Below are 26216 nucleotides of genomic sequence, written 5' to 3'. Positions count from 1 at the left end.
AGCTCACTTTGACCTTTTCATTTTAGGCTTCTGTGTATGAATTTTTAGATGAGAATGTAATTCTGCTTTACCTATACACATTTTTTTGCTATGGGAAAATTAAAACACACACAAGGTAAATGGAATAGTATAATGAAGCCTAAGTGCTCCTCTCCAGGCTTCAGCTGGTGTCAATATTCGGCCATTTTTACTCATCTGTATCACCTCCTACTCTTGACTTTGATTACTGTTGTATGTTTTATAGTACATTTGAAGATTAAATTTGTATTCGTTGAAATGCACAAAGGATAGATGTATACTTTTGAAGGATGGATACACTTCTATAATCCACATCACTATTATGATATTGAGTATTTCCATAACCTAGAGCATTCTGTAGTAATCCATCCCAGGCAGTCTGCCCACCTGGGATAGTGTTGCCTTTTCTTAGAAATTGATGTAAAAGCAACCATACAGTATGAACTCTCTTTTTGTCTGACTTCTTTTGCTGAGCATAACGTGTGTGAGGGACATTATATGTGATAGCAAATATCAATAGTTCTTTCCACTTTATTGCCATTATTCTACAGTAGGACTATACCACACTACATATAGCATTACTTTTGTTGATGGGCCGTAACTGTTGTGATTAAAGCTGCTATGACATTCATGACAAATTTAATCGTTGACATATTTTGTTATTGCTCTTGACTAAATACCTAGGTGTGGAATTTCTGGATCAAACACTGATCCTTTGGACGCAATTGTCCTGTTTTAAGTTCCTACAAGCAAAATAGAGTTGTGATTGCTATCCATCCTTACTCTTATTTGATTTTTTCAGTCTTTCTGATGTCAGCCTGTTAGTGGTTGTACAGTGCCTTGTCAGTGTGTGCTTTTTGAAAAACAGTTTTTAAATCGTGCTGTGAAATAGGTAAAACCTAACACTTGTCACTTTAACCATTAAATGTACACATTAGTGTCATTCTCGATCTAGTGAACGGTCACCAATGCCTGGTCCCAAGATGTTGTCATCCCCCCCCCCCCCCCCGCCAGACAGAAACTCTGTACTCCTAGAGGAAGAACTCCCCACTGCCCTCTCCCCCCAGCCCCTGGTAACCCCTAATCTGGTTTCTGTCTCTATGAATTTGCCTATTTTAGATATTTCATGTAAGTGGAACAATACATTATTTGCCCATTTGTGTCTGGCTTATTTCACCTAGTATGATGTTTTTCATGGTTCTTCCGTGCTATAGCAGGTGTTAGAACTTCATTCCTTTTTATGGCACAATAATACTCCATTGTATGGGTGGCACCCATTTTAATTTTTAGTTTATTTGTTGGTGGACACTTGGATTGTTTGATTTATTGTGAATGATGCTTCAGTGAAGATTGATGTACAAGTATCTGTTTGAGGCCCTTTGTTCAGTTATTTTGGCTGTATACCTAGGAGCAGAATGCTGCGTCATACGGTAATTCTGTGTTTAGCTTTTGGGGAACCAGTGGCCTTTTCTCTCAGTGTGTTTTAATTAACATTTCCCTGATGACTAATGATGTTGAATATCTTTTCCTGTGCTTATGTTAGCAATTTGTATATGTATTTCTTTGTGAAGTGCGTGTGCAAGTCTTGTGTGTAATTTAAAAATTGGATTATCCCCCCCACTTTTATTTTTAGTTAATGAGGTTTGAAAGGTCTTTATATATTCTAAAAAGAAGTCCTTTTCAGGTTATTTTGTGAATATTTTCTTTCAGTCTGTGGCTTGCCTTTTTATTAGTAGTAACTTTCATACAACTGAACTGTAAAAAATGTTTAAGATGATAAATGCTTTGTGTATTTTAACAAATTAAACCTTTAAAAAAATTTACAATTTTCACATTGTTGTGCAACTGGTCTCCAAAACTCCTTTCATCTTGCAGAACTAAAACTATGTACCCATTGAATAAGAACTCTCCTTCTCCCTCTTCTGTCTCTTGGCAACCACCGTCCTACTTTCTGTGTCTATGAATTTCACTACTCTAGATTCCTCACATAAGTGGAATCATACAGTATTTGTCTTTTTGTGATTGGCTTATTTCAATTAGTATAATGTCCCCAGGATTCATTCCTTCTGTAGCATTTATCAGAATTTCCTTGTTTTTAAGGCTCATATTTATGTATGTGTGTGTACACACACACACACACAGTATTTTGTTGAATAATATTGAACATCTTTTCATATGGTTGTGGCCTTTTGGATATCTTTTCACGAGAAATGTCTGTCCAAATCCTTTGCCCATTTGTAGGTTTTTGTTGCTGTTGAGCTATAGAAGTTTTTAAAAATATATTCTTTATTTAGAGAGAGGGCTTGAGCAGGGGAAGGGACAGAGAGAGAGAGAGAGAGAAAATCTCAAGCAGACTCCCACTGAGCACGGAGCCTAATGCAGGACTTGATCTCACAACCCTGAGATCATGACCTGAGCTGAAATAAAAAGTTGGATGCTTAACCCACTAAGCCACCCAGGGACCCCTAATATAGTCTGAATCTTAACCTTTTGTCAGATACATGATTTGCAGACCTTTTCTCCCATTCCATAGTGTGTCTTTTCAATCTAGTGATTATGTACTTTGGTGTACAAAAGTTTTAAATACTAATGTAGTCCCATTTGTCTTGTTTTGCTGTTGTTGCCTGTGCTTTTAGTGTTGTATCCAAGAAAGCATTGGCACTGTCATGAACACTTTGCCCTATGTTTTCTTCTTTAGAGTTTCATAGTTGTAGGTCCTACATTTAGATGTTTGATCCATTTTGAGTTAATTTTTATATATGGTGTAAGACTCCACCTTTATTTGTTTGCTTGTGAATATTCAGGTTTTCTAGCATTATTTGTTGAAGAGATTGCCTTTCCCCCATGTACAATCCTGGAATGGTTTGTTAAAGACCATTTGTATATATGCAAGGGTTTATTTCTGGGCTCTCTGTTGCATCGATGTGTATGTCTTGATGCCACTGCCACATCATTTTGCTTACTATGGTTTTGTAGTAAGTTTTGAAGTCATGAAATATGAGACCTTAACTTTGTTCTTCTTTTTAAAGAAAATAATTTCTGGCTATTTGGAGTCTCTTGAGAATCCATATGAATTTTAGGTAAAAACATTTTTTATTTCTGCCACAGTATCATTTAGATTTTTTTAGATTTTTTTTATTTTTAAAGATTTATTTATTTATTTTTGAGAAAGAGAGCTAGGGAACAGATTGGCATGCAGAGGAAGGGGCAGAGGGAGAGAACCTTTGAACAGAGTGTGGAGCCTCATGTAGGATCGATCCCACTACCTGAGAGATCGTGATCTGAGCCAAAACCACTTTTTACTTGTAAAAACAGTGAAACTTGTTTTTAGGACTTCAGAAGTATAGTGGACCACGGACTAATTTGACATTGTTGTTATCTTGTCTACATAATGGTGCTCTGTGCCTGGCGCACTCACACATACGTTGATATACTAGGAGCACCTTCCACCCAGACACAATTACTGTGATAATTCTGTAGAATGCAGAGAAAGAAAATCTGATCAGGACCTTCAGTGCTAACATTTGTCAAGGACTTGCTGTGCCCAGCACACAGGAGTTAGTGATTGGTAATATTCTCAGAGCTCCTGGATGAGTTCTTAAAAGATTTACTTAAGAGTCAAACCACTTACACACTTCTCCTTTTTCGTGTTACATTTTGATACTCTTTTGTCCACTTTGTGCTTTTTTTGGAAAGATATTTTGGAACGACTTTTAACATCTCTTAAAAGCCTAAGGAATAATTCACTTTAGATTTTTCCTACTTTTAGGTTAATTTCCTTTATTAGGTAGGTGTTCTGTTCTCTATGTATGGAGAGTAAGTGGATTCTGGTTGTTAAATTGAAAAATCAGTGTGTATTGACTGTTAGAATTCTTTTCTGTCCTGTCAAATGCTAGCAGACCAGCTTTGAATGTTTCTCACCTTTTTTTGTTTAATTTTAAATTTTGGAACAATAGTCACTTAGAAGCAAAGGTTTTTAGGTCTTCAACTTGCTTTGTCCTTTGTTACCTTTGGGATTGAATGGGAAAAAGGCACAGCATATTTAAGAGGAGAATCGCTTTGTTACCGCTGCAACATTAAAGTGGAAAACGCTAAATCAGTCATAGAAATTTGGACACTGTCAGGCAACAAAAAGGAGACATCTCTGTGGGTCACTTGTAGGATCCCTTGAAAATTGGAATGAGTCAGTTCTCGGACCCAGTGTGGTATCCATGGCAGGCCTGCCAATTCCATGCTGTACTTCAAACCCCTATTAATTTGAAGTCATAGCAAAAAGTTTCCGTTTTTTTTTTTTTTTTTTTTTTTTTTGTCTTATTGCTAGAGAGTTTTAGGTTATTTCTGCCAACGTACAGTAGCTTTCATAGCTTTTAACTTATGCTTCCTAGAGCATTCATAGTAGTATTATGTTCATTGCAGCTAACCATCAAGTATTTTTTAAAACAGTGGTGATATTCTAATGTGATTTTTTTCCACTGAAAAATAGACTTTTTTTTGAAAAATAGAATTTTAGAGATAAATAAAACCTTAGAAATCATATCTTTATATTCCCTGGGTTTGTTATAAATCACTTCATTATTTTTTAAGTACCATAAGGTCACAGACACTTGTTTTAAGATCTCAGGGTTAAAAAAAGCATTGATTGGCTTCAGTGATGATTCTGGTCCAGTAGTTAATGAGAGGTAAAGCATGTTCATAATGTAATTTTGTAAATTCTTTATTTCATTAGTAATGCCCAACACTTCCTTCCCCTGCTCACCACGCCTATATTTAATTTTATCTACTTCACATGAAATCCTCACATGTACTCTTGTACAGCATTATTGCTGTGTTTATTACTACTAAGTGGAATCCATGTTGAATTTTAGCAGGTTTTTTTCCCCTCTGCATCTGCCTCTTTGATGGTAGCTGGGTTTACTGCTGCTAACTTATTAGTGCCCTGGGTCGTAACAACCTTATTCAAACACAACATCTTAAATGGAGGCATTAAAAAGGTCACAACAGTGAGCCATTTTGTAACTTTTGGTGTAATAAAATGAGTATGTTGTGTTTTGGAATATAAGACCTCTGAGTGCAGCTATTCATTTTCTTCATCTATAAAACATTTTAGAATAACAGCTTACATCTGTTTGGGGTTTAAAATTCCACATTTTGAAGAAACATCACTGTTCTGTAACTCCAAACCAGACATGGGGAGGGAGCTAGCTCTTTGTCAGACCCATGTTCTGTAGAGGTTGGGAAAAGGGTTTGTTTTAGCCCGGGAGCTGTATTCGCTGGCAGTACTCCTTTCACATGTGTGGAACACATTTTCATTATTGTTTCTTCATCTTGTAAATGACAAAAAGCATTCAATAGAATTTTGACTTGAAGAATATTTGAAAAATTTTTTACACATCAGGAGTTTATCTTAAGAGGGATATTTCACTACCAGAAACCAGAAATAAATTTAATTATTTAAGCATTTACAGTGCATTTAATTACCTTAGACTGTCAGTTAATCTCGTTTTAGAGAGTAAAGCTGGGGTTTACTGTTGGCTCACTTTTTAAGATAAATACCCTATAGAATAGTTTGGCCATTTCAACTGTGTGATTTTTAAATTACTTCTTTAAACTTGAAGGAACAATTTAATGAGTAGCTTTTAGTAAAGGAAAATGGGCAAAATGCTCATCTGTAGGGTTCAAACTCTAATACATTAAGTATCCCAAAAGCGTAGATATCCTACAATGAAGTTTTACAGGTTATTTTTATTTTTACTTATTTATTTTTAAAGATGTACTTATTTGTTTGAGAAAGAAGACCTGAGCGCCTACCAGCAGGGACAGGGGAGCGTAGGGTAGAGGGAGAGTGAGAGCCAGAATCTCCAGCAGACTCCCCGCTGAGCATAGACCCTAGACTCTGCTGTGGGGCTGGATCCCAGGACTGTGAGATCATGACCTGATCTGAAACCAGGAGTCGGATGCTTAACCAACCGCGCCACCTGGGCACCCCAGGTTATTTTAATCCAGAAGTAAAAAATGCCTCTGTGGACCATTAAAATAAGTTATAAGGCCTTTTTTAAATTTTATAAATATGAAATATTTACATTCTTGTTAAAATGTGATAAACTTATATCTGGGAGGGGTGAGTACAAAGAAGAAAATGAAAATCATCTATAATCCTAGTACCTCTTAGTCTTCTTGGATATTCTATTACATGCTATGCATTTGTTTGAAATTTAGAAAAACTTTTAGAAAACTATTATACAGGGGTGCATGGGTGGCTCAGTCAGGTAAGCATCTGCCTTAGGCTCAGGTCCTGACCTTGGAGTCCTGGGATTGAGCCCCACATAAGGCTCCTTGCTCAGAGGGGAGCCTGCTTTTCTCCTCTCCCTCTGCCTTTTGCTTGTGTGCGTGCACTCTCTCTGTCAAATAAATAAATAAAATCTTAAACCATTCCCTCCCTCAAAAAAGAAAACTATTATACAGTCAGTTTGGGGGGTTTAAATAGCTAATATAATTGAACTTTAGTTTCAGAATAGATTTTTCGTCACTGCTTTCATGTTTTGGTGACAAAAAAACTAAACTCCGTTTCACTCCTGTTGAGCAATTTTGACATCCAGGGTAGGATGCTGCCTATTATGAAGACAGCAAACTTCTCTGAGATTCTTTTTGTCAGCCTAAACTGGATTGTTGTCATTGATTTTTTTTTTCTTATTACCACTTCCTGCCTGACAGGAAGACAGATTTTTTTCTCCATGTCCACTCTCAAACCTGGGACCATTATTTGCTCCAGCAGAGTAAGACAGAAGATGTTAGACTTTTAATTTGTGATTAAGTGTAGATACTTCAGAGTAATTGAATGCCGTTGATTCATTTGAAGGTAAATATCCATTAATGCCTTCAAGGTAGTGGTCTCTAGCACACACACACTTCAAGCACTCACATACCCATATGCATATTGATAATGTTCAAAGTCCATATTTTACTCTTAACTTACAGCTGAGCTGAATACAGAAAACAATGCTGGGGCCATGGCCTGCTCAGAGCAGCATCATCCCAGCACAGCCCTTTTGGGCAGTGACTGGGTGTCACAGAGGCTAGTGGGTGGTGTTGAGTGGAGTTCAGGTGTTTTTGTCTTAGGAAATAGGGTGGTGTGGTTCTGTTTTCAAATTTTAGGAGATGTCATTGAAAGCAGATTCTACTGGGGGTGAATTTATGTGCAGATCAATGCACTTAGATGTCTTCTAGGTAGAGTAGCAGAGGGCTCTGGAGTCAGATTGTCTGGGCTTCGTAGGGTGTCTTTAGTCAAGTTACACAGATTCCCTGAACCTCCTCTTCATCTGTAACATGGAGGTAGTAATAATACTTAACTGCCATACAGGGTTGTTGAGAGGAGTGAAATAAAGCTCAGGAAGTGCTTACTAGCACAGTACCTGATACATGAGAAGCGCTTGGTAATTCTAGTTCTTAGTGTTAACCACCTGACTGCAGACACTTGCCATCAGTGTGCTGTTGTCCTCAGCATCACATTGGGCTACTGCAGATGACTCCTCTCCCTGCCTACTCTGGGGACTAGCCAGTCATCAGGCCCACTTGTGCTCCTGTACTCCTGCACCATTGACAAGCTGACCCTTCCCACTGTCAGACTGGCTGTTCTGTTCCTCTGTCCCTATTTCTCAGCTTCCTCTTGTAAGTGGCTCTATGTGTCTCCTCTCCTCTCTTTCCTACCTGCTCTGTTCATTCTTGTGCCTCCCCTGGACATCCCTTCCTTACTCTCCCTCTCTCCGTCCTTCCCTCCCTCCCTGCCCCTCCTTTTCTTCCTTTTCACTCCTCTTCTTTCCTTCCCTTTCCCTCCTTTTCTCTGTCTTCCTGCTCCCCTCACTGCCACCTCCTCCCCCGCTCCCCGCCCTCCTTTGCCCCCCCACTTGTTCCCTCTTTCCCCCTCCCTCTGCATTTTCCTCCCTCTCCCTGTTTCTGTTTCTTTTTTTTAAATAAATTTATTTTTTATTGGTGTTCAATTTACCAACATACAGAATAACACCCAGTGCTCATCCCGTCAAGTGCCCCCCCTCAGTGCCTGTCACCCATTCACCCCCACCCCCCGCCCTCCTCCCCTTCCCTGTTTCTGTTTCAAGCTCAAACACTTGGCCTGCTAAGGAGTAGACAGCTCTAACTCTTCAGCAGAAAAATGTCAAGTCTTTAAAGTCTTTATTGCTTGTGTTAGGAAATATTTATTTTGTCATTTCGGTAGCCAGATCTCTGTATTGTGCTTCTCTTTCTGTTTCAAAAGGGTTTTATATCATCATTTTTTTGTCCCTTGGGCTCAGAAAGTTAGCAGAGCTCTAAAGGCAGTTACAGCTTAACTCTCTGAAAACTATGTGTCTACCATACCTATAAATTTAATTTTAAATTTTAATAAATTTAGCTTTATTTTATAAATAAAATAAAAATGAACTAAGGTTTCTAAATAATAGTTATAGATTCATGTAGTAATGCTAGGCAAACTCTGATCTTTCCTAATTTTTTTTATTTTTTTATTTCCTCTTCAGATTCCTTTCTCATTGGTCCAGTTTCCCATGTGGGAGTCCTTAAAAGTAAGTTTTCCAGTTTTCATATAAAATTTCTCTCTATCATAAATACCCACCATTTTCAGTATGGAGTAGCAGAATATGATATTGACTAGCAGTTTAAAAACTCAAAATTGTTGGTAATTGAAAATACTTTCTGCATGTGATTTACATGCCAATTCAGTCTTCTAATCTTTTTCTGATATCTGTGGTAGTGGAAGCTGAGTATAGCAGGCATAACTGAAACCCACGGATGTTAAGGAAAAAATTTGCTTTACTTTCTTTCTTCTTGCAACAACTCTCTCCTTGGCTGAATTTTATTTCATCTGTGCATGTGTGCATGTGTATAGAAGTTAAGGAATAACAGTGTTTGTAAATGGAAAGAAAGCAAGTGTGTCTGTAGGCCTCCACTGGCTGAGTGGAGAGTAGGCCTCCAGTGTCTGTAGGCCTCCACTGGCTGAGGCCTCCCCCACTCACATGTAGTGTTTGGCAACTGAGGGAGCAGTGAGGCCATGGGCCCTGACTGTCCCTTCCATGTCTGCTGCTCACCCCAGCCAGGCATGGGACTCCCTAGGGGGAACAGAGTGTTAGGAGTTGTGAGTCAGCCTCAGGGAAGGTCACTCATATGTTTCATTACAAATAATAAAATGGATTTTTAAAAGCCTGTGTTTAAAACATGAAATGTTTTTCTTTAATCTTCTGGGGCAATGGTTTTGAAAATTGTAGGTCATGATATGGATTGTGTAGATATTTGACAGCATTGTAAAGACTAATAGAAAAGGAAATAGTAGAGAACATCTTATGTGGTAAGGATAAGTCTTATTTTGTAAAATCTTAGTGTGGGTTGCTCCTGGACACGTCTCTGTACTGGGTTGCGATGTAAAATGTGTCTAGTACATTTGCATGATGATTAAAAGATTTTGAAAATCCTTGTCCAAGTGAAAATGGTTTGTAAATGACCAAACTGTAAAATGGCAAAGTACCTAGGTAGGCATTTGATAATACAAAAAGTAAAGTAATTAGTCTCATAGTTACATGGAATTAGTAATCAAAGCCTGTCTTTTGAAAAGTCAAAAAAAAATTGTACTCGGAGGTTATACGCTAAGGATAGTAAGATGAGACAAAACATTTCTCATACAAAAGAAACTATGGAATATTACATATCAACAAACTATTCTTACAAGTGATCTGATTTTAAGTAGCACAGCTTATTTTATAGATATACTTTACATATAGTTTCTTGGGTCTTTCATTGTTTTTGTTTTGACCATTTTCTTTGTGGTGCATGGTGAGAATGGATTTCTTCGGCAGTGTTTCTGGGCATGATGTAACAGCTATCCAATGAGAAGGTCACATTCCATGAGCATAACAGCTCTCCTTTTCTGTGTGTGACCAAAGAACAATGGAGCCAACAGCTGTCCAGCAAACAAGACTTACTTTATTAGTGTCTCAATAACCAGCATTCACGCAGCTTCTGCACACTCGCTAACATCCTTACACCCTATCTTTGCATAGGAATGTTTTGAGGCCTAAAAGGGAAAAAGCATGGGGTTTATTTCTTTTCAGTATTAAGGACATTTATAGTATTCTAACTAGTTAAGAAATGTCTAGAATTTTTCAGAGTAATCATAGATCATAATGTTACACTTTTAACAGTTGTCTTTGAGCAAATGTTAAAGTGATACTTTTTTTTAAGTCACATTTATTGAGTAATTTTGATACAGGAACATCCACCCTTTGCTAATGTACGTTTTTATGAGTTTCGACAAATGTTTATGACTACCACAATTACCAGAATACAAAATATTTCCAGTTTTCCTTTTTCCAGAATATCACATAAGAAGAATCATACACTATATATGGCATTTTGTGCCTGGCTTATTTCACTTAATTTGCTTTTGAGATTCATTCATATTTTTGCCTGTAAGTAGTTTGAATCTTTTTGTCACCGAGTAGTATCACATTGTGTACAGAAGTACAGTTTGCTTATCCATTGACTAGTTGAAATGCATTTGAGTTTCCAGTTTTTGATGGTTATGAATAAAGCTGCTATAAATTTGCATACAGATATTTGTAAGGGAACATATGTTTTTGTTTCTCTTGGGTAGGTACTTAGGAATAAGGTCATAGGGAAAGTATAAGTTTAATTAATAAGTTTAACTGTCAAACTGTTTCTTAAAGCAGTTGTCCCATTTTGCAACAATGTATGAGAGTTCTAGTTGCTCTGCTGCCCTGTCATCACTTGTTATATCAGAAGATTAAAAAAATCTTTTTAGCCATTCTAATAGTTGTGTACTGGTACGTCATTGTGGTTTTAATTTGCAGTTCTCTCATGGCTAAACAATGTTGAGCATCTTTTCACATAATATTTTGTTTAAACATCTAAATGTGAACTCACAGTGCTTTATAGAAGTAGACAATTTTGGGCACCTCTTTTATTTTTGTGTTTATGATTTTATCCATCAAGTTTGCTTTTGCAGCCATGGAGTGATTGTAATATATGGAAGAATTTCTCTATTATATTTCTGTGAGAATACTTCTTAGGAAGATTTTTCTCTACCAGGACTCGAGCAGGTTGCATACACATTGTGCTGTGAGGGGCAGAGTGCCTGGAGACAGGGAGTGGCCACTGTTTTCTGAAACTTACTCTGCCTACAATTAAGCGTATTATCTTTTTCTAAAATCACTTCCTCCTGCTACCTCTGTCTTTTTTTTTTTTTTTAAGATTTTATTTATTTACTCATGAAAGACACAGAGAGTGCGCAGAGACATAGGGAGAGGGAGAAAGCAGACTCTCGGCGAAGAGCCTCATTGGGGACTTGACCCCAGGACCCAGGACCATGCCCTGAACCAAATGCAGACGCTCAACCACTGAGCCACCCAGGTGTCCCCTATCTCCATTTCTGTTAATCATACTACTAATCTGACCCGTGGGGTCCAGGCCCTGGATTATAATCTCACCATCTCTTCCTCTCTGTCCATTTCACATCACTCACCAAGTTTTGGTGGACTCTGACTTTTTGGAACCTGTGGCCTCCTTTTTGTCAGATTCTTACTTATGCCTAGACTAGGCCCTGACAGTTTCTCCATTCTACACAGTAAATTTGTGTGATATTCCTTGAACATCTCTTGGAAGTTCTCAGAAATTTGTAACTTCCTGACACTCTGAAACATGAAGTAGATATCCACACTGTTTTTTCTGGCTCCCTCCCCCCTATACTTTTTCAAAATTCTTTCTCTCCAGCCCTAACAGGCTCCTCACTGCCTCTGTTTTTTTTAGCTGCTTTCTGAAATATGCTTCCACATCTCCAAACACTGTGCATCTTCCAAAGCCAGTTCAGTTTGGGGTGTTTTTTTTCCCCCTCCTTGAAATCTTCCAATCTAGGCCCTGAAGATTTACCCTAACTTACCTAACATTTGTGTGCATTGCTTGTTGGTATTTAATCACACAGTGTGCAATGTTTAAAACAATTTAGAACTAAGCTTTAGAGGACTGGAGCAAGGCCTCAGTCCCTTGCATTTATGGATATATGACAGGTACTGGGAGTATTTAAGCATTGCCCGCGTACTCTTGAGCTGGACATTGGCCCCTTTCACAACAATGCAAAGGTGAATAAGAGGGTTCTTGCCTTTGAGGAGCTTGGAGTCAATGAGAGAGGCACAAACCACCAGATAAGGTTAAGGTAATGTGTCTGTAATTGGAGACTTTTCAGATGTAGGAGCCAGTCCTCCTGACTCCCTAATTGCGTCATTACACTACCTCATTTTTTTCTGTCCCTTTTTTCTCATAGTACATAGACTGTAAGAGTTTGCATGAAAGAAGGCTAGACACCGTAGAAAAGAAGAAAAATAAAAGAGGGTAGATTATCATACTCAGAATCCCCAAGAAGATAATTGTCCTTTAAGATTCATGTTGTGTTTGGAACTTTTTGGCAGCCCAACCAGAAGAGAAACATGATAGATTCCATGGTTATTATTACCTGATAAAGACCCATCGCTTATTATTTTATTTTGCCCCCTTGGCCTTAGATATGGTCTTTATATAGATGACTTGTGGATGTATAATTCTGTCATGGACTGCCTCCTCTGAGATACAGCTTTATGTGACCAGCTTCCTAATTGACACGTTCACTCAAGATGTCTCAGGCCACCCAGTGCAGGAGCAGGACCGAACTCTTGGGTTTTGTTCTCCTTCTCCCCAGCCTATTCCTTCCCTGTTGTCCCTGTCTCAGTAAAGAACATGAATATCTACTGCTTGCTGAAGTAGGAGGCAACGAATTACGCCACAGTTCTCCTTCCCCCTCCTCATGACCCAGCCCATCAGCAAGTCCACTGTTGGTGTTGAGACCTCTGACACACCTGTTGTTTCAGTTGGTATACATTCGCTGCTCAGAAAATCTCCCTGATTCCATTCTTGCTTCCCAAAAATATCCTCTCTCCATAGCAGCCAGAGTGATCTTCTAAGGAAATAGATCATACCACTGTCCACTAAAACCCTTCAGTGACATCTCTTTGATACAGTTCTATGTCCTCTGCCCAGCCCCCCCCCACCATCTTATCCCCTACCACCCACCCCAACATATTCCAGCCACACTGTGTACTTAGTTTCAGATGTAGAGTTCAGTAATTCATCAGTTGTCTACAAAACCCAGTGCTCATCACATCAAGTGCTCTCCTTTAATGCTGTTTCATTTATAATTAGTTTCTTTTAGAAGTATGTTCATAGCTATAACAAAGCTCTTACTGAGCTTTAGGTAAACAATAAGCATATTTTGGAAGGTTATGATAAAATTCCATGTAAGAATGTTACTTTTTTTGTATTATCTGAATATTTAACAGAAGTGTGCAGTGCAGTTTTAGAGGATTATTAAGAATGGAGTCAGGTCTAAATAGGCTTCTGGCTACAGGATGTTACAAAGTTGCAAAGCAGTAACTAGAAGAAATACGATCTTTAAGTACAGATGCAATTGTTGAAGCATAATGAAAATAAAATAAAATCATCTTGGTTACATAAGAGGATAACACCGTGCTGATGATTTTTTAAGATGAAGTCATAACTTTGTAATAGAAATCAGAGGCCAATGGATTATTCTTTTAATTATAATACAATGTATAAAGTACTGATTTAGGTTTTTCATATATACTTTGTATTGTCAGTACTTTATAAAAAAAACTTTGTATTCAAGTGGAAGAGTTAATAACTTGTTTATTCTTAATTCTTAATTTGATAATAGTTAAAATGTCTATCACTATCCCAACTGACAACAAAATTCTCCCATACTCTTTAGCAGTCTGTATAATAGTATAGAAGATGCTCAGCGCTCATTGTCTCCACGTACACTTTTTCATTTCTGGTGTCTGTACGGACATGTTTGGTCAGAACTTAGACTTCCAATAAAGGCATACTAAAGACGGAGAAGGGAATGATAACGGAGTAAAAGTGTGTATGTATGTATGTGATTTTTGCCACACTAAGTTTGTACCCTAAATTAACTATAACATGTCATCAGGGAAGAAAACACCTGAAATTGAGAGCAAAGTAATTTTCTGTCCAGACCACCAGTCGAGTTAGAGCCTAAAGTGCTAGTAAGGATTTTATCAAAATCACAGAATGAAGCAGGGATCTTGAACAATTCAAAACTATAAGAACATTTGAGTTCTTAATTTTCATCCTGGAAGATATGGGACACTTTGTGTAAAAAGAGAAATCAGAATGTCGTAGTGTCCTTTTATTTGATTGATAAAAGTAGTGGGTGACATTTTCTTGTTTCTAGGGCTACTGAGGGAGAGGCAGAGGGATCCCATAATACGGGAGTTGGGAAAATAAAAAATTCCTCCTACTTTTAGGTGGGATTCAATCTGTAAGCAAAAGGTTTGAAAATTCTTGTTTTGTGTAGTTTGTCCAAGGCAGATAGTGAAAGGTCAAGGCATGTCCTCTATTGTAATGGCCTTGAGAGGTGGCAGGAAAGGGTGTGGCTTCTGGATCTCTGGGCTCCTCTCCCAACCCTTGTTTAACCTGTGCACTCAGGTGCCTGGCATCCACAGTAGCTGCAGTTGAGAAGTCGCAGTAATGACAAGGCCCAGCACATTCCATGCAGGCTCCATTACTGAAGGTCAGGTTTAACCCTGCTTCACCAGTGCCACAGTTTAGAGGATAGGGAGTCAGGGTCCTCTGTCAAAACAATAAAAAGCACGCCAGGAGTCCTTTTTTGTTTCTTGCTTTCTTGCTTTTTTAAGATTTTTAACTTATTCATTTGAGGGAGAGAGCACAAGCAGAGGGTGGGGGGCGGGGGGGGGGAGAGGGAGAAGCAGACTCCCTGCTGAGCAGGGAGCCTGATGTGGGGCTCGATCCCAGGACCCTGAGATCGTGAGCTGAGCCAAAGGCAGACGCTTAACCATCTGAGCCACCCCGGCGCCCCTGTCTTCTTTCTTTTATACATTTGTCTCCTACTTAGGCAAGTTTGTGACTAAAATGATAAATAGGATCAGTCAGATAGAAGATTACTATGATGAGTCACATGGACTTTTTTGGCTGCGACAGTGTGAGAAAAGAGGGGAGTTTACCATACTTTAGCTTAATCATATTATCAAACATAGATATATATTAAACAGCACTTTAAAAAATGCCTATAATGATTCCAGTTCCTTTAGAGATAGAAAACTTTGCCAGTATTTGACTTCAAAGGATGCAGCTCTAGATTCACATGTAACCTCCTTTGAAAAATGGGAAAAAAGGAGTTCGCTTTTTGTTTTTGTTTTTTAAACTTGCTTTCTGGTTATTTGTGAGCATTTTTGGGGCTTGTTTAGTCTGTTTGGCTTGACTGTTCACTGGGATGGCTTTGCTACTGCTTCAGCCTCTCTATCTTGGTGGATCAGAGCCCTCTATCCCACTGAACCTAAACAGAACCTTGGAACCACTTAGCACAGCTCCTCGAAAAGCTCCACAACTCAAAGTGATGGAGGTGGAACCTACTTGCCATTCCTGGTTTATAGTGTTCTCTACTGAGCCAAGAATGAACATTTGAGATTATGTTTGGCCAGTTCTTGTCTTCCCCTGTTCTTTATACAAGAGTAAAGTCATCAAACACTGCTTACGTTGTAGGCACTCATCCAGTACCAGGTATTTGCCAACCTTCTTTGTATAAGGAACTGTGCAGGGCCTCTGGGATTCCAGAGTTGAAGGTAGTGAGCTCCCTGTCCTAGAGAATTAGGGGTGAGATGAGATAGCTTTTGAAGGTTAATGAAAGTCGTGACTCATTATTATTTATATTTTTCTGGTACTGTTAAGGATAGAGGCTTCCCAGTATATTTGTTCCAGATAAATGGGAGTCCTTAGTGCAGTACCTCAGTTCTTTCATTTTAACCTTAAAGATCTTTTATAACAATTGTTCTGTACTTAAATATAGCCTTCCAGGTATGCCTTTGCAGGCAGAATTATTAAAAATAATCCTACCTTTTCTTGTTGACTCCCAGTCAACATCATGAACATCAGTTACAGTAATTTGTTTTAATTTTTATTCTGTGATACATTTAGATATTGTTAATAAAAAGAGACCTTTTTTCCCTACCCAAAACTAACAAAAGCCATCTAATCACAGATTCAGAAAACTCAGAAAATGCCCATTCAGAATAAATACCCCTCTAGTAAAATGTAGCCACATTACCCCCAAATAATATTTTTAAACTATAAATCCTAAATATTACTAAACAACTCAGCATTTGGGCCCATCTTGCTTTTGCTCAAGAATCATAAATGAAGGGTGCCTGGGTGGTACAGTCAGTTGAGCATCCTACTCTTAGTTTCGTGTTGGTGGTGATCTCAGGATCTTGAGACCCACATCAGGCTCCACACTCAGCATGGAGTCTGCTTGAGATTCTCTATCTTCCTTTCCCCTTCTTCCCCATGCTCTTATGCTTCCATGCTCTCTCTCATAGATCTCTAAAAAATAATAAGTGAAATTTCTTTCCCTTTAATTACCAGCATAATCTTTCATTAAAGGCTTTCGTACAAATTCTTTTTTGTTAAAGATTTTATTTGAGAGGGGGAGAGAGAGTGTGTGTACAAGCTGGGGGAGGGGCAGGGGAAGAGGAAGAGGCAGACTCCCCCCTGAGCAGGGAGCCTGATGTAGGGTTCGATCCCAGGACCCCGGGATCATGACCTGAGCCACAGGCGGACACTTGCTGACTAAGCCATCCAGGCGCCCCTTTCTTACAAATTCTTAATATCTTCACCACCTTACTTGTCTAGAAAGCAAGTGTCTTAATGTCTCAACCAACCAAATATAGTTTAAGCACAAACAAGGTACATATCAACCCACACAGGGTTGGTGCTATTGACACATCTCCGAATGCTTTCAAATCAACCTGCCATTGTAACTGTAATCAGCTTGTGTGTTATGAATGATACCTAGTTGTCCGTTGGTAAATCTGTCTTCAGTTATGAAAGCTAGTTCTGTAGGAGAAACCCATTTTAGGCTTTTAGCTACTTGATTTTATTGCTAGAGCCATGGTATCACAGAAACGAAAGCTTAATTGTGGTCTCAATTATGGCTAATCATTTTCTTGGTTTAAAACTTTGCTTTGAAACTCTCCATTTAAGACATGTTAGTTCAAAACCATAATGAGGCACCACCTCGCACCCGTCAGGGTGGCTAAAGTTAACAAGACAGGAAATGAAAGAAGTCGGCGAGGATGCGGAGAGAGGGGAACCCTCTTGCACTGTTGGTGGAATGCAAGCTGGTGCTGTGCTCTGGGAAACAGTAGGGAGGTTCTTGAAAAGTTTGAAAATAGAACTACCCTGTGACCCAGCAATTGCACTACTGGGTCTTTACTCCAAAGATACAGATGCAGTGATCTGAAGGGGCACCTGCACCCCAGTGTTTATAGCAGCAGTGTCCACAGTAGTAACGCTATGGAAAGAGCCCAGATGCCTATCAACAGTTGAATGGATAAAGAAGATGTGGTATTTTACACATACACAATGGAATATTACTCAGCCATCAAAAAATGAAATCTTATATTTGCAATGATGTGGATATAACTAGAGGGTATTATGCTAAGCAACATAAGTCAAACAGAGAAAGAAAATTAAATGATTTCACTCATGTAGAATTTAAGAAACAAAACAGAGGAGCATAGGGGAAGGGAGGGAAAAACAAAACAAGCTGAAATCAGAGAAGGAGATAAACCATAAGAGACTCTTAATCTTAGGAAACAAACTGAGGGTCACTGGAGGGGGAGATAGGTAGTGTGATGGGGTAACTGGGTGATGGGCATTAAGGAGGGCATGTGATGTTAGGAGCACTGGGTGTTATATAAGACTGATGAATCACTGAACTCTACCTATGAAACTAATAATAATAATAAAGACATGTTAGTATATGAATACTGCACAGAGAGATGATTCATTTAATTGAAAAATAACATGTTAAGCAATCGTTGCTTTGTTTTTTAAAGTGTATGTGCAAAAGCTACACAACAGCTCCATCAGCTACTGCCTGGAGAGCATTTGAATGTCTCTGATATGTTAGAAAGTTCTGGTGGTAGGCTGACAATACTAAGGCCCGCACAGAGGATTATCTTTTCTGTTGTCTTAAATTATCATCTCATGGTATTAATTTGGAACTGAGTAGATGATTCTGTTCACATTCCTATCCTTGTACCACAAAAAGCATTTGGTAAAATTTCATAATCTTGCAAAATTGGAAGCTACATAACTACTTTTGAATTTAACAGCTCAAGTCCCAAACTGAGTTTTCCTATGTGAAAGCCAAAACACTTATTTTCAATTTGTTATTCATTCATAGGACAATAGTGTACATTTGGGTGGGTCTTTTAAAGTGAAAAACAAAGCCTTCTCTTCATGCTCTACTTTAATAGAAAACACCTGACCCAGACTTGGACTTCTAGCCATTTCATAGTATTGGGCCTGGTGTTTGCTTTCTATCCTTTGAATGAATACTCAGGCTAGTAGCTATTATCTTGGGGGTTAAGTAGGGGTGGAGATGGCAGGGGAGGCCAAATTACCTCATGCCCTTCTTCCTCTAATAGGCTTTGAGCAATGAGTGAGGACTGACTTGGAAAATTAAGATAACCTGATTATTTTGTAGTGCTACCTTTAGGTATATCTGGATTCCTTATAATATCCTAATAGATGATAAAAATCATGTTAATTTTTTAAAAAGCTGATGCTAAAACTTGCATACCTTTAAACAATATGAATGATAACATTCAAGCTCTGTATTTTAGTAGTTTCTAGTCTGCTGTATTGATCACTGTACTCTGGTCATATAAGATGTCAACATTAGGGGAAGCTGGGTAAAGGGTATATGGGAACTCTGTTATTTTTGCAACTTTTCTGTGAGGCTAAAGTTATTTCAAAGTTAAATCTCTAAGCTCTTAGAAATATTTTCTATCAAGCTGCAGTATAGAAACTTAACATTATAAAAACTAAGCCATGAACCAGCCCCCAGGCAGCTGTGAGAATAAGATGGTGAGAGCATAGTAGATTATTTGCTCTCGTTCTCATCTAGAATCTTGCAGCTCTACAGGGAAATGCCTGCCTCTTGTCACTCACTGACATTCCTAATCAAAAAACAAAAAACTGCAGAAGCAGAATTAAGAGCATATCTGCCTAATTACTTCCACTTGAAATTTCTCCTTGACCTGAGATATTAGCAGTTGTTTTTGGATTCATCTGAAAATTTCATTTTTTATTTGAGGGAAGAAAGGAAACAGCACACTAAATTGGGATAAATAAATCAATACTACGTAAAGTATAGAGATCTGCTTTTTTATTCTTATTTATTTTGGTACACAATCTCCATCGTAAGAGTTAAGGCTTCCAAGACTCTGGTTCTTCATATTTGGACTTACTTTCTGTCCCTCATCCCCACACTCCCTAGTCATTTATCTGGCTGCAAAGAAACCATTAGACCTCCATGGGAGTGGAAATACTCATTTAGATTGAGAAATTATGGCAATTTAAAATGTTTTGATCCTTAAAAAAAAATCTTCATTATAAACCCACATGATTTTAAACAACTTTCATAGATGTCAAAATATTTTCTCTAATCATTTATATATTATAATGTAGCTTTACTAGAAGTTGAGCTATGTATAGTAGTGAGAAATCTTACAGTGTTACATATATATTATCCTGTCTACAAGACCTGTGGCTTTGCGGGGGAGCCACCAACCACTTTAGTTACCCCACTTACTATCTCTGGCTTTAAGCAATTTACTTAACATTGTTAAACACTGCCTCCACACCTGTGTTTGTTGATAATACATATTTTCCAAAATTAAATGGGAAATGTAAAATCTTTAGCATACTACCTGGAACATGCTAGGTACTCAGCAAGTGGTAATTACTAGTCAGTAGTAATCATTCATACTGTGGCCTGCATTGTTTTTTTTTTTTTTTTTGTTTGTTTGTTTTTTCATTTTGCAGTCTACTCTTAAATTACAGAAAAGTCATAAACAATATATTTACACTTCTAGTGAGTAACCTTTCCTGTCTTCCTGGCCAGTATTTTTTTTTTTTTCTTTTTTTCTGATCTCAGTCCTCTGGTCCCTGTACATACATGAGCAAATCTGTCATTTCACAATACTTTCATAATTCACATACAGTACTTTTTTACCAATCACGTTCTTGTTATTGGTAGTGGTGTTTAATGAATTTTAAAGTAGCTCCCAAGCGAAATATTTGCAAATAACATTTATCTTTTTAGCTTGGTCTCTTTATATTTCCAAAATTTTTTATTTAGACAATTCCTCGTTTGAAAAAAACATTACAGTCATATCACTTAAAATAAGTTGTTTGAGGCAGTGACGTAGTTTATTCATTCACTTGGATATCTTAATATCATTCCAGAGGAAATTACAGGCTATATGTGTAAGTAAAATGTCTTACAAATATCATTGTCTTTGCTGTCCAGACAGCTATAACCTGTAGATCCAAGTCTACATGTTTTAATACTTTGTACCAGATTGTCTCATACACTTTCCAGTTCTGCTAACTACCCATTTAAACTGGGCAAGTTGCTTAACTTCTCTGAGCCTCAACTTCCTTGCCTATAAAATGAAGATAAAATGATACATACCTCAGAAGATTGTAGGTAGGATGATATGAATGAATGTATGTGAAGTGTTTAGTTCCTGAAATACATGTAAATTCTACAGAATTGTTTATTGTGGTTGCCGTTATGTTAGTTCTATCATACTGTGTGTTTGCTACTGATGTTTCTCGCTTGATTCTAAACCTTTTGGTTCTGGAGATTTCTTTTCAAATACAAAATGATTTCTTTAAATGTTCTTAGACTAAACTATTCAGGCCAGGTAATAGTGGAAAGTTATACTAATCTATGGAGATTTTATTTTTAAACTGTCTTCAGCCATTTGAGTCTGTTTTGATTAGGTATCCCCCAAACCAGTTTTTTTACTTCCTAGATTAAAGCAGGCACTTCTGTGAAACCTTTATCACCTCTCTTCTCTATGTTATAAACCTTCTCTACCCATACTGTACTCCTGCCAAATATTAGACCAAGGAATGGCTGCTCTTCTTTTTCCCTTTGAAAAAAAGTGCCTGATATCCAGTACAGTACTCAGTAAATATTGAATTGATGAATTACATAACGTCTTTGATTTTTCCCCCTCCTGTATGACATGTAATTCACATCTTGTTATTCTTTTTTTTTTTTTACATCTTGTTATTCTTTATTATTGCTTATAAACAGCATTATCATTAGTTTTGTAAGTCTGCTTTGAGTAAATTTCTGCTCTGTGGAGCACTCGAAAATATCTGTAGATTAATGGAAGATGGACTTCAGTGAAGGACTTTGCACTAAAGTCCAGTTCAGGTTTCATATTCCTTTTCTAAAAATTCAGCAAAGTAAGTAATGGTATTAGAATTGGCCTTAGCCTGATAAAATACACATTTTTCCACCTCAAAAGTAAAAAAAGATGTTCTCCTGTTTGGTTTCTTAAGCTGTTGCCAGTGCTGGTATGAGCTCTGGAGAAGATCATGCTTTCTGCAAAAGCACAGAGATATTTGCAAATACTAAGTTCACTGAAAAGATACAAAGTACTACACTCAATGGCAAGACTATCTTCAGAAAGCTGTGTGTAGTAAATCTTTTTTTAGCTTCTCTCCTTTCATATGATGTTTACAAAAATCTGTTTGGCAGCTGCACTCTTAGTCTAGTGAATTTAATAAATGCACTTTTTAAGTAATCATGCTTATCATTTAGGTGGAAGGGAATGTTGGGAGCCCTCAGATAACACATATTGTTATATATCTAATTTGCTTGGTTAGGTGTCTGACTTAAAGCTGTTTGCTGATTTCAGACTAAATTGCAAAGCTATCATAATTAGAACAATAGAGTATTGGCATAAAAACAGATATATAGACAGTGGAACAGAAAAGAGTTTAGAAATAAATCCACACATGTACAGTTAATTAATTGATGACAAAGGAGCCGAGAATATTCAGTGGGGGAAAGGACAGTCTCATCAGTAAATGGTGCTGAGAAAACTGGACAGCCACATGCAAAAGAATGAAACTGGACCAATATCTTACATCATACACAAAAACCAACTCAAAATGGATTAACGACTTAAACACAAGACCTGAAACCATAAGACTCCTAGAAGAAAACATAAGAATATTTTTTAAAATCTGGCACCAGAAGCAAAAGCAATAAAATCAGACATAAACAAATGGGACTACATCAAACTACAAAGCTTCTGCACAGCAAAGGAAATCATCAACAAAATGAAAAGGCCACCTACAGAATGGGAGAAGATAATTGCATATCATATATCAGATAAGGGCCTAATATCCAAAATAACAAAGAATTCATACAGAACAGCAAACAATCTGATTTAAAAATGGGCAAAAGATCTGAATAGACATTTTTCCAAAGAAGACATACAGAAGACCAACAGGTACATGAAAAGATATTCAACATCACTGATCATCAGGGAAATGCAATTCAGAACCATAATGAGATATCACCTTCTACCTGTCATAATGGCTGTTCTCAAAAAGACAAGAAATAACAAGTATTATTGATGGGGATTTGGAGAAAAGGAAGTTGGTGAGAATGTAAATTGGTGTGTCCACTATCGAAAATTGTGTGGAGATTTCTCAAAAAATTGAAAATAGAACTATCATATCATCTGGCAGTCCCACTTCTGGGTACTTATCTGAAGGAAGTAAAAATACTAACTTGAAAAGATACCTGTATCCCTATGTTCATTGCAGTGTTATTTAACAATAGTAAAGACATGGAAACAACTGTGCATCGATGGATGAATGGATAAAGAAATTGTGTGTATACACGTGTGTGCGCGCGCACACACACACACACACACTGGAATAGTATTCAGCCATAAAATCTGAAATTTTGCCATTCATGACAACATGGATGGACCTCAAGGGCATTACGCTAAGTGAAATAAATCTGAGAAAGACAAATACTGTATGGTCTCTCTTTTATGTGAAGTCTAAAAAAAAAAAAAAAAAAAAACTGTTCATAGGTACAGAGAACACTTAGGTAGTTGCCAGGAAGTAGGGGTAGAGGAGTAATGGATGAAAGAGATCAAGAGGTAAAAAGAAAAAAGGCGGTAAATCACACACAGAAGTTATTGAAGTTGACAAAATAGGGCCATATATGTATTTATATGGCACCATTCTCATTTCTCTAGCAACCTCAGTCTTCCAGATATAACTGCAGTGGGGAAGTATTGAGAATAGGAAATTAGTACTAAGTTTGCTGTTCTTCTTTCAGTTGTGCTATGTTTGATCGTCTCTAAAAATGTCATGCCACCATGAGTTGGTAATTATATTATCCTAACAATTTTAATAAATATATTCAAGAAGTCTTTTTTATAATATTTGTCATCAGCTTTGCCGTGCATACCATTATGTTAAAGGTCCTACCAGTGCAGTAAGGCAAGAAGAACAAAAGGCAGTAATCCATATTAGAAAGGAAGAAATGAACTTATGTTTATTTACCAGTGTGATATAGAAAATACAGAGAAGCTACTAGAGCTGATAAATTTAGTAAGTTTGCAGTATACAAAATCAGTATATAAAAGTCAATTCTGTTTCTACATATTAGCAACAACCAATCAGAATTTGAAGTTAAGGCAGTGCCATTCACAATAACATCAAAATAGGAAATACTGAGGGACAAATCTGAAAATTCAAGTGTAAGACCTATATACTGAAAGCTACAAAATAATTTTGAGAGAAAATAATGGAGGCTTCAGCAAATGGAGAGATATACTGTATTTATTGGTTGGAAAACTCAGTATTGCCAGTACTTCCATTCTCCAGAATGATCTATCATTCTATTTTGTAGAAATTGATAAACTGATTCTCAAATTCTGTGGAAATGCAAAGAACCTAGAATAATAAGAAAAATTTTGAAAAAGAACAAAGTTGGAGAATGTTTCATGATTTCAGGGATTTACTGTACAGCTGTGGTAGGTAGTCTCCAATTGGTGTCAAGATAGATCTATAGATTGGAGCAGAATAGAGTCTAGAAACAGATCAATACATATATGGACAACTGATTTTTGACAAAAGTGAGAAATCAGTTCATTGGAGAAAGGATAGTCTTTTCCATTTGCTGGAACAATGAACTTTTCATATGTAAAAACAGAACAAAGAACCTCAATCCGTACTTTGCAGAATACATAAAAACAAACTCAAAATAAATGGTAAATCTAAATATAAAACCTAAAAAGCATTTCTAGAAGAAAACACAGGTGAATTAAGGTCTGAGTTAGGGATTTCTTCTATGTGCCACCAGAGTGAGATCCATAAAAGGATAATTTGAACTTCATCAAAATAAAATATTTCTGTCCTTTGATAGATACCATTAAGAGAATGAGAAGACAAATTATGGTCTAGGAGAAAATATTTGCTAATGACTTGTATCTAGAATATATAAAGAACTCTCAAAACTCAGTAACTAAAAAACCAATTCAATAGAAATGTGCAAAACATTTGAACAGACACTTCACTAAAGAAGATATAGGGAGGGGCACCTGGGTAGCTTAGTTGGTTAGGCATCTAACTCTTGATCTTGGCTCAGGTCTTGATCCTCAAGGTTGTGAGTTCAGACCCTACACTGAGGCTCCATGCTGGGTGTGGGTGTGGAGCCTACTTAAAAAAAAAAAAAGATGATGATATAGGGATGGCATATAAACGTATGTGAAAAGAAACTCAACATCAGTCATTAGGAAAATATGAATTAAAACCACAGTGGCATACTACTGGACACTTTTTATGAATGGTTAAAATTTAAAAATCCCAATAATACTGGGATTGTTGAAAGGATGTGGAGAAACGAACTGGTCAGGATGTAAAGTGGTACAACCAATTTGGAAAATGATTTTGTAGTTTCTTATAACAAGTTAAACATATTCTTACCATGAGATCTCCTAAATATTTCCCCAAGAGAAGTGAAGGCATGTGTCCATATAAAATATATAAAAATATATATGTGTGTGTATGTGTGTGTGTGTGTGTATGTATGTTTATAACAGGTTTGTTGGTAACAGCTAACAACTGGAAAAATCCCAAATATGCTTCAGTAGGCAGAAACCTAAACAAATAATGATATATCTACACAATGGAATATTGCTTAACAATTAAACAGGTATGAAGTGTTGATACAGACAGCAACATGGATGAATCTTACAAAAATTCTGAAGGAAAGAACCCAGGTTAAAAAAAATGAAAGACAAAAAAATGAATGTCTAATTACTTTTACATAAAATTCTGGAAAAAGCAAACTAATCTAGAGTGACAGATCAGATTAGTTAGGGGGTGGCAAGGAAGGGGCAGGAAGAGGAGGAAGGACAGAGAGAAGCCTTTTTGGGTTGATGGATTTGTTCACTATATTAACGATGGCAATGATTTTTTGTGCGTGTGTCAAAACTTAACAAGTTGCAAACTTTAAATATATGTAGTTTATTGGATACGGTTGGACACATTCTTATACCTCAATAAACCTAAAACAAAACAAAAAACACAGTGCAAGCTCTGCTGTTAGAAAGCCTGGATAAAAGATGGATAATAACAGGGCCCAACTCTTAGGGTTTTGTGAGGACTTGGTGTTAACATGTGTTCAGAGACTAGACCAGGGTCTGACTCAGAGACGAGTCCTGCCTCTTGTCTTCTACTGGGTCACCAGCTCTTTGAGAGCAAAGTACCATGTCTCTGCCACCTTCTTGTCTAGTGTGAAACTTGATGGGTATTTATTGGTATAATCCTCAACCTCTGTCATTGACCAATGCAAAAAATGTTTTCACAGATTTTAAACCCATACTTAACTAACAGAATTAGCATCTTCCAGACATGTGCAGTATGAATAAAGATTGAAAAAAGAACTAAGGACTGTGGCAGACCCTGCTCTGGACTAATTTGCAAATTATTGTATGTTTAGAATTAAATGGGAAATACTTGAAATGTTACATTGTCTTAGAGATGTATCTTTATTTTTATTTGTACACATACACACCAGTGTGTGTATATCATACATATTTCCTGAAAATTGTTTCCTTTGAGCACTTGAATGTGGCTGTCACTCTTGTTTCTTTGACTTATTTTAGAATGCAGTTAAGTCCTTGGGAAAATCA

The 26216-nt window shown here is 37.2% G+C and overlaps 1 protein-coding gene across 28 annotated transcripts in view; it reads left to right on the top strand.

Moving 5' to 3' along the window:
• The window catches only part of SLC25A26 (solute carrier family 25 member 26), a 196080-nt gene that overhangs the window by 156128 nt on the left and 13736 nt on the right, over positions 1-26216 (top strand). For 25 of the 28 annotated variants that reach the window (XR_012011809.1, XR_012011810.1, XM_072785475.1 and 22 more), the window contains one exon: positions 8544-8588. The exons of the other annotated variants lie outside the window; for them this stretch is intronic. Coding sequence is in view for 23 of the 25 variants with exons in the window: in XM_072785475.1 (XP_072641576.1) it covers positions 8544-8588 (45 nt within the window). In the remaining 2 variants the exon portion in view is untranslated. The remainder of the gene's footprint in view (positions 1-8543; positions 8589-26216) is intronic. 28 annotated transcript variants of the gene reach the window in all.

The sequence above is a fragment of the Canis lupus genome, chromosome 19 (genome assembly GCF_048164855.1).
Source record: "Canis lupus baileyi chromosome 19, mCanLup2.hap1, whole genome shotgun sequence".
NCBI classification, from domain to species: domain Eukaryota; kingdom Metazoa; phylum Chordata; class Mammalia; order Carnivora; family Canidae; genus Canis; species Canis lupus.
Note: the sequence above shows the minus strand (reverse complement) of the source record. Positions and strands in the feature narration are given on the sequence as shown.